Source organism: Marmota marmota, unplaced genomic scaffold, assembly GCF_001458135.2.
Source record: "Marmota marmota marmota unplaced genomic scaffold, marMar, whole genome shotgun sequence".
Taxonomy (NCBI): domain Eukaryota; kingdom Metazoa; phylum Chordata; class Mammalia; order Rodentia; family Sciuridae; genus Marmota; species Marmota marmota.
In genome coordinates, this window is record NW_026000205.1 from 11,633,270 (window position 1) to 11,641,973 (window position 8,704).

An 8,704-nucleotide genomic window follows, 5' to 3' on the forward strand; every position below is an offset into this window, starting at 1 on the left:
GCGGGCAGCCGGCGGGCGATAGGTTGCCGGCGTGCAGGCGGTCTCCAGCCGCCCAGTCACGCGGGCAGCGGGTGGACTGTCGCCGGCGGGCGGGCGGTCTCCAGCCGCCCAGTCGTGAAGGCCTGGCCTCTAGTCCCCTGGTTTCTCCTGCTAGTCCTGGTTTCTCCTGCTAGACCTGATTTCCCCTGAGTGATGCCTCTCGGCAGTTCAAACTGTACTCTGGGCCTGCCGTTTGTTGGGTGTGGAGGGTGTCTATTGGGAACCCCAGCACTCTATTGTTTTGTTTTTTTTCCGCTTGCCCTTCCCCCAGCTCTGGCTAGACAGGTTTCGTTTTCGCCGCTAATGGGAGGGGGAGTTGAAGGTCAGGTGTCTCTAGTTTTCCCCGCGTCTTTATGCAGGCTCGCTCTGATAATCCCACCCCCGGAAAGCCTAGGAAAGATTTTATGCGAATTCCCCGCTGTATGGGAGCTGAGCTGAGTAACACACACCTGTTTTATTGTGGCAATCTGTCAGAGAGTGGTGGTGGTTACTTCAGCTCTCCAAGATGGTGGCCGCTGGTTTCCTTGGTGGAGTTTCCGTTGTGGGGGATAGAACTGTACCGCTTCCTTCCCCGTTTGAAATCCCGAACTCAGCCCGGGGCTCAGTGGGTGCTCAGCCGGCAGGATTCCACAGAATCTGCAGCAATGTTTCTTCCTGCTTGCTGGTTGCTTCTCGGTGGTGCCCTGCCGTCTGTAGCCGCGGGGCGGGCCGCGCGGATCAATCAGCCCGGGTCCTCTAAAATTCTTGACCATCCCTGGCAATGTAAATTCACCTCTTGGGAGAGCCAAGTTGAGGTAGGTGGTAGGGAAAACCCTGAAGAGATCAATTAAGTTTCTTCCTGTCTCAGCAAAACAGAAGATTGAGAACAGAAATTAAATGGGGTTGTCAACTGGACACAAATCAAAAGGGGATGGTGACCTCACAGCCCCCTGCGGTAGATTGCCATTCATCTTGCTGCTCAGGGCTGAGGTCTGAGTTTGTGAGTGACCTCACAATGACCAGAGTGGGGCTCAGCCCGCTGCCACAGCCTCAGTCCACCATGCTGAGTACCCTGTGGCTGCTGCTCAGCTTTGCTGTCCCAGTGCGGGGGATCTACAAATTTATCAGCTGTCCCCATGGCAAGCAATGCCAGAAGGCCCTGCTGTCCAGCAACGACGTACTCCTGCAATGCAGCTCTGCTGGGGCACACTGGTACTACTTCTTCCTGCAGACCAGGAGTGGCTGGACCACCACCAACACCAGTGTTTCCAATATGGTCACGACGCCCGTAGGTCACCTTCTCATTAGAGACCCTCTGCCCTCCCAGACCGGCCTCTACAGCTGCTGGAACGAGAATGGCACCCAAGAGACACAGTACGAGATTGATTTTCAGGATGTCAGCTCCCTGCATATCACACACAAAAGCCTGGACCAAGATCCCCTGCACAACGAGTCCCTGGAACTGGGTCGTCAGGAGACGGTCTTCACACACTGGGAGCCCTGGCAGGACTGTAACCGCTGCGACGTGCCCGGGGAGCGCAAGCGCTTGGGCTACTGCTACATCCAGGAGCCCCAGGAGGAGCCCGTCCCCTGTGGGATCTTTCTGGGACAGGCCAAGTTGAAGTCCAACCGCTTGCGGCCCGAGATGCAGGTGGAAGCCTGTTTGGTGCCCTGCGACCCTCAACACTCCTACCACCACGAGTACACCGTCTTTGACAGTTTCAGTTTCAGCAAGGAGTCGGAAGCTCTGTGGCTCACCTGCTCCTTAGGATCCATCTACAGGTGATAGGACCTGGTCGCTAGCACTGTCCTGGCCCCCGGCCGGGCAGTCTTTGTGGTTCCTCTGTGCAGGGAGGGAAGGGGTTCTGTGCAGGCCGGCCCGGCCAGCTCAGGGGTCCTCAGGCTTGAGCCCAGGGGACACAGCCCAGGTGGCCAGAGTGGGCTGGGAGGAGCCCTGGCAGAGCAATGGGCTGCCCATGAATCTGGGCGGGGGGTGGGTTGTTTCTGAGAGGCCCCTGAGTCATCTAGAAGGGCCAGCAAGGCCCTAGAGGACAGGACAGTGGCCCCGTTTCCCAGAGCTCACTCTCATGTCCTGGCCTTCCTGCCCCGAGCCCCTGGGAAATCTGCCCAGCACCTCCTCTTCCCATCCCCGCTTCCCACCCCTCTCCCAGTAGATGCCCAGCAGCATCGGCGGCCACCCCAGGACAATGTCCTCTCCCAGTCCACCCTCCTGGCTCAGGAGGTGGGGACACCAAGGAGGCCATTTTTTAAGATGGGGAAACTGAGGCTTGGAAGTGTGATCCTTGCCCAGAGCGTGGTGGCCGTGCAGACCCTAAGCCCTGTGGACTGGCCGTGGGGTGTCCTACCCTCTGCAGAGGCCCGGGGCTGGCAGCTCCTGATTGCCTGGGGCCGTGGTCAGGTGGAGGCTGATCTGTATCGCGGGCCTCGGCAGACACGAGCTCTGTGGGATCTGGGCTCAGCACCTGCACTGGGTCCTCTTGTATGGTCCACTTGTGACTTCCCCTTGCTCTGGGACCCTGTTGTCCCCCTCCCTCCTCCTCTAAGTATAAAAGCCACGGCCTCTTTCCTGAGACCAGCCAGTTCAGGAAGGCAGGAACGGAGTGCAGACCCCTCTCCCGTGTCACATGAGGAGTTCCCAGGTCCCAGGCCCAGGGAATGAGATAAGAAGGGAGGGACGGCACAGGGAGACCACCACATGCCCTTGTTTCTAAGGCACGGAGGGGACGGAGGGGACGGCCTTTCTGGTGAGATTTTGATCTTGGGCTCTGGATTCCGCCAACCTGGGGTTCGCAGTTCCGATTCTGCCATTTTCCAGTTAGGTGGCTTTGGGCCCAGGGCTTCCCCTCGGAGCCTCGGATTCCTCATCCATAGACTGGGGTCACATTCGTGATGCACAGAGTACCCTGGACTGGGTGGCTTACAACAGTGGACATTTATTCTCTCGCCTTCCCAGAGGCTGGGAGCCTGAACCCAGGTGTCCGTGGGGCCGGGCACCACCTCAGTCCTTCCCTGCCTCTTCCCGGCGGCTGGTGGCAGCCAGAGATCCTGACGCTTGTCCCCGTGTTGCTCCAGTCTTTGCATCTGGCCGTCGCCTCTCGGCCTTCTTCCTGTAGGTCTGACCTCCCTGTCCAGTTCCAGGAGGACTCCACCCTACCCCAGCATGACCTCGTTTTTACCTAGTCACCTCAGAAATAGCCCAGCTTCCAAGTACAGTCGCACCGAGTCCTGGGGAGGGTATCAATCTGGTGGGGGAAGGAGTGGTCAGCGCCTGAGGCCTGGCTGACCCCAGCCCCAGGGTGCCATTGTGATGTTTAAAAGGGCCAGTGACAGTCCAGGGCTCACCGCTGGGTCTTGGCCTCATGAGGAGACTGGGATATTGTCCCCTGGGATACTCTGTCCTTCCGCCACAGCTGCACCAGGCTTGCTGGGGGCCTGTTCCTTGATGTGCCAAGCACGGTCCTCGGGGCCTGGGACCCGGTACTGAGCAGACATACCCACCGCCCTCGCCCTCTTGCAGCAACCACTGTATTTTTATTTCAGAACAAATAAAACACAATATTTTAGATGATGTTAAGAGTCAAAGGGAGAGGAGGACATGGAAATTGGAAATGGGTCAGGGAAGGCTTCTCAGAGACAATGCCATTGCATCCAAGACCAAAAGGAGGCAAAGGAACCATGTGGATGGAGCGAGGAACAGAGTTCCAGGCAGAGGGAACAGCCAGGCCAGAGGTCCTGAGGCAGAGGGCACCCAGCATGTCTGAGGGACATCTGGGACACCGTCTGTTCTTTGGACGCCCTGGGCATGTTGTGGGATGGGCAGATGACTCGGGGGAGGGGAGGAGGTGAATTCAGGTAGGTGAGGGGACACAGGGGACCAGTTAGGGAGTGGTCTTGCTGATGTCTCCAAATAACTCAATGAAAGGTGCGATGCTTGATTATGTTTCCATGGTTAGAGGTGGGAAGGGACAGAGGCCTTGGCTCAGGTCACCCAGCCAGGAAGGGGTGGCACTCTGGGGCTCCCAAGGCACGGCCCGCCCTCCCCTGTTCACCGCCCAGCCACCTCCCTGTAGAGGCAGCACCTTTCCTCTCGGGGCGTGGCCCTGACCTTGTCCTCCCCGCAGGCCCATCATGTGGGAAGTCAACGGCATCCCCTTAACTTGGCGGGGCCAGCTGATCGGCCAGGGCATGAACACCGTCCTGGACACCTCCACCGGCGGCAGGCAGCTACAGATCTTCCAGCCGGCCACGTACAAGTGCTACGTCCACCAGGAGTTCATGGCCCAGTTCAGCCCCGTGGTGGGTCCCGAGGCCTTGGAAGAGCAGAACAAGAAGGAGGAGCAGCAGTGGCAGGTGGGCAAGGTCCTGGTCCCGCCCAAGGAGGCCGACTCGGTTCTCAAGGGGCTGAAGCTGATGCTGCTCATGGTCTTCGTCCTGGCCCTGGCCGGGCTTCTCTTCAGGGTCTTCCATCCTGCCTGGGACAAGAGGAAGAACTCCGTCCTGCTGGTGAAATAAAGCGAGCCTGCTTGCCCAAGGGGACCCGGCTTCCTGTTCCTTTATGGCCTCCGCTGTCCCACAGATAGCTCCTGCCCACCCCGTGCCCACCCACGCCCCCCTCTGAGATGCCCTGTGGGCCACAACGGGCCCGGGGCAACAGCAGGCCCTGCCCTGCTGCAGCGTGAGGGATGGCACCCCGCTGGTCTCGGGGGAGTATCAGGTGTGGTCAGTCGCAACCTCCTCTCAATCCACTCTCCAAGGACAACACGGTGCGTGCAAATGGGCCGTCTCCAGGTCCTCCCGGCCTGCCCGGCCCCTCCTGCTTGTTCATTGTCCCAGGCTTCAAGCCACCGTGCCCCCAGTCTGGGCCCAGGGTGGCTTGAACACCCTTCATGTTGCCGGGCTTTTGCAGTGGAGGAAGCCCCCTCAGAACCACCAAAGGGACAAGGTGCCAGGCCTGGCTCTGCATGGGAGTCACCAGGCCTGGCTGATCCCAGAAATGCTCACACTGTCGAGCAGGGTGCTGGGCGAGAGAGGAAAGAGGAACGCCTTTTAAAGTTCATGGCTCTAAACCTCACTGTGGAGCAGAGACAGGACAGACCTGAGACTCTCCCAGGGCAGCCCTGGGGTCCTGAAGGACAGGGCAGAGCACCCCCCAGGCACCAGAACGCTTGGCCTGGTACCCAGAGACTCTCAGTTTCCTGCAGGACGAGGGGAAGGCCCCTGAGAATTCACGGGGACTCCCTGGGAGGCAGGGGCCAAGGATACAATGATGATGATGATAAACCCTTTTGGCCCTCAGGAGGCGTGGTTAAAACTTGCACCCTTCAATCAACATCATGTCCCCACAGCCACCCACGAGGCTTCTGCCACTAGAGCCCTGTTCTGCAGCTGAGAACATCCAGGTGCGGGAGGCACAGCCACCTGCTGAGGTCACACAGTGAGTTTGGGAAGGGGACAGTGAAAGGAAATATCGGCTCCTTGCTGGCTCCTAGGAAACCCCCAGCCTGGTGTCCTGTACCTACAGTAGCCCCCCCCTGGGCAGCAGCCGGCAGGGGAAGAGCAGGCGCCAACCAGCAGCCTGTGCCCACACTGGTCTACACAGCATTGAACGTCTCGTGACCCACAGCCAAGGCCATCAGCGCTGTACTGTGGCAGGCAGTCCCTGAGGTGACCGTGGCTTTCCACCTCCTGGTATCCACATCTTTGTGAAATCCTCTGCCCCTTGTGTGGACCAGATCTGTGACCCTGCTTCTGACCACAGCATGTGCTGACGGTGTTAGACGGCCATTCCTGAGGAGGTTGGGTCCTATAAGACCTGCCTCAGTAGCCAGGAGCACAGACTGTTGTTGCTTTGATGACACAAACAGCTGCTGTGGTTTGGATAAGTGTCCCCCAAAGGCCCATGTGTTAAAGACTTTGTCCCCAGCCCGTGGCTCTATTGGGGGTGGTAGAACCTTTGGAAGGTGGAGCCTAATGGGAGAAAGTTAGGTCTTTGGGGCATGGCCTTGAATGGGATATTGGGACCCTCCCTGTCTCTCTCTTCTGCTCTCCTGACACCATGAAATGGGCAGCTTTCTTCACCACGTGTTCCCACCGTGAGGTGCTGCCTCCCCACAGGCCCCAAAGCAACTGGATTAACCGATCATGGGATGAAGCCTCTGAAACTGAGAGTAAACCTTTTCTCCCTAAAAGATGATTATCTCAGGTATTTTGTAATAGTAATGAAAAACTAACATAGCAGTTATGTTGAGGAAGTCCATGTAGCACAAAGCTGCAGCCTGGGAACTCTGTAGAGATAGTAAATATCAGGTTGGGGGTGGGGGATATGTTTGCTGCTCCGATGAAGCTGACTAGGATATGAAGGCAGCCATGATGGAGAAGGATATCCAGGAAATATCCAGGGGCCAGATCCTGTAGGGCCTTGTGGACCAGAGTCAGGATTTTTGGGGTACCAGGGATTGAACCCAGGAGTAGTTAATTACTCAGTCATATCACATCCCCAGCCCTTTATAATTTTCATTTTGTAACAGGATCTAGCTAAGTTGCTTAGGGCCTTGCTAAATTTATGTGGCTGTCCTCAAACTTGCAATCCTCCTGCCTCAGCCTACTGAGCCATGGGGATTGTAGGTGTGTGCCATCATGCCCAGCTTTTGAGAGCAGGTCTTTATTAGGAATGAGATGGGAGCCCCGGGAGAGTTTTGAGCAGTGGAGGGACATGATTGAATGTCCATTTAAAGTGGTGATTCTGACAGGGTGGGAAGAGAAGTAGCAGCCACTTTGCAGGTGACCATAGGACAATGAGAAACGGTCACCACCAAGTGGTCAGGCCTGCCTTGGCCACCCTCTGCCTCACCTCAGTGCACAGCATAAGACACAGTATGCCCACACTCCATTCTTTGTTTTCTGAGCTGGGTCTTACATTGTTGCTAGTCTGGTCTCAAAATGCTGGGCTCAAACAGTTCTCCCACCTCAAACCCTGAGTAGCTGGGACTCGAGATGCACACCACTGAGCCCAGCTACTTCATTTTAACCATCCATTCTGCCCTTTCCCTTCTGTATCGTCATTTTTTAAAAAAAATTTCTCAGGCTTACTTTTTTGAAAAAAAAATTGCTAATAAATGTCATTCCAGGAAAGTAGTCCTCCTTCTGCTGTGTTACTTTCTATGTTATCAGTCACTCATGTTCTTGGTTACCTGTGGTCAATTGTGACCTGTGAATATTAAATAGAAAATTCCAGAAGTGATTAATAAATGTATTATCAATAAATAAATTTTATTACAGTATAATAATAAAGGTTCTATTTTATTATGAGTTATTGTTAATCTTTTATTATGCATAATTTATAAATTAATCATAGGTACTGATGTATAGGGGAAAAAAGGTATCTATAGGGTTCAGTGTTATCCATGATCCAGGCACCAGTGGGGCTGTGGAATACATCTCCCATGGATAAGGTGGGGCTACTGTACTTGGCCTTGCAATCTAGCTCCTCTGACCTGCTGAGGAGGGGATGAGAAGGGGAAAATGTTCCCTTTTTTCTTTTGAACTCACAGAAATGCAGGCAAGGCTGCCAACAGCCTATGTATCATCTCAGTGTAAATTTTATAAAGGCTCTTTCCACATGGACACAGCCCTATATGAGGGTACTTATTGGCTTGGTGAATAGAGCATGGACTGGATTCCTACTTGTCCCTTGGCTGGATACTTTGCACAGTGCTTGACTTGCACAACTCCACAAGGCAACCTGAATACAGACACTTTTCACATCATGAAATTGTCCTGGCAGATGTTACTGTATTAAAGAAGTTCTTCATGATTCTGGGTTAGTCAGTCTAGAATAAGTTCTGCCGCAGTAATAAGTAGGCTCCAGAATCAACACAAAGGTCTGTTTCCTGCTCACATTATAATCAGATGCAGCTTCAGTGACCTTCTTCCAGTTGAGTCAGGTGACTCAGGGATGCAGGCTTTCATCTAAAGTGTTGGTTTCCCATATCACTACAGATTGAGCAGACAGTACATAAAATCAGGTATCAAGGATACCACCAGGCCTAGAAGGGTCAAGTGTTTCCTCTATATTGAAAGGAAAGTGACCACAACACTCGGAGTGACCAAGAGATCTTTATTGCAGCAGTGCAACAGAGGAGAAGAGAGAGAAAGAGAAGGAGAGAGAGAGAGAGAGGAGAGAGCACGCGCGCAAAGGAGACAGAGCAAGAGAGAAGAGAGAGCAAGAGAGAGAGGCCCAGCAGGAGAGAGTTTTTATAGCCCAAATCTAACAGGGTCTCTGGGTTTGCAAGCTGCCTTGTTGGCACAAGGGGGGTTAAGTGTTCGACCTTGAGCGGCAGGCTGAGTGTTCAGCCTTGAGCAGGCGGGCGAAGCGCCCAGCCTTGAGCGGGGGCTTGGGCGTTTGGGCTTGAAGCAAACAGGTGATAAAGAACCAGACAGAGGGTTTGAGAGGCCAGGTCATCCTGCAGCTAACTTTGTTTGGCATGCCCTTCAGACAGTTTATTCAGCCTGTCCTGCACCTAACATTCCTCCCTTTTTGTTTTTCTAAGTGACATGGGGAATAATGTAAAGTCCTCTGGCTACTTCCTGCTTAATGGTGGGCAGTGTTGGGCCTAGAAGGGGGAAGTGGAGGAATGTTCAGGGGACAGGTCTGAGAACACCAGGG

General features: G+C 54.9%; 1 protein-coding gene across 2 annotated transcripts in view; it reads left to right on the top strand.

The window, feature by feature from the left end:
* Positions 1-7,322, top strand: part of LOC107151839 (protein FAM187B-like) — a 22,846-nt gene extending 15,524 nt beyond the window's left edge. The window contains exons 1-2 of one of the 2 annotated variants that reach the window (XM_015497258.2): positions 876-1,800; positions 4,161-7,322. In XM_015497258.2, the coding sequence (XP_015352744.1) occupies positions 950-1,800; positions 4,161-4,551 (1,242 nt within the window). In that variant the 5' untranslated portion in view covers positions 876-949 and the 3' untranslated portion in view covers positions 4,552-7,322. Of the gene's footprint in view, positions 1-875; positions 1,801-4,160 lie in introns of those variants that run through there. The other variant, XM_048791199.1, reaches the window with a different exon arrangement.
* Positions 7,323-8,704: the final 1,382 nt, after the last annotated feature.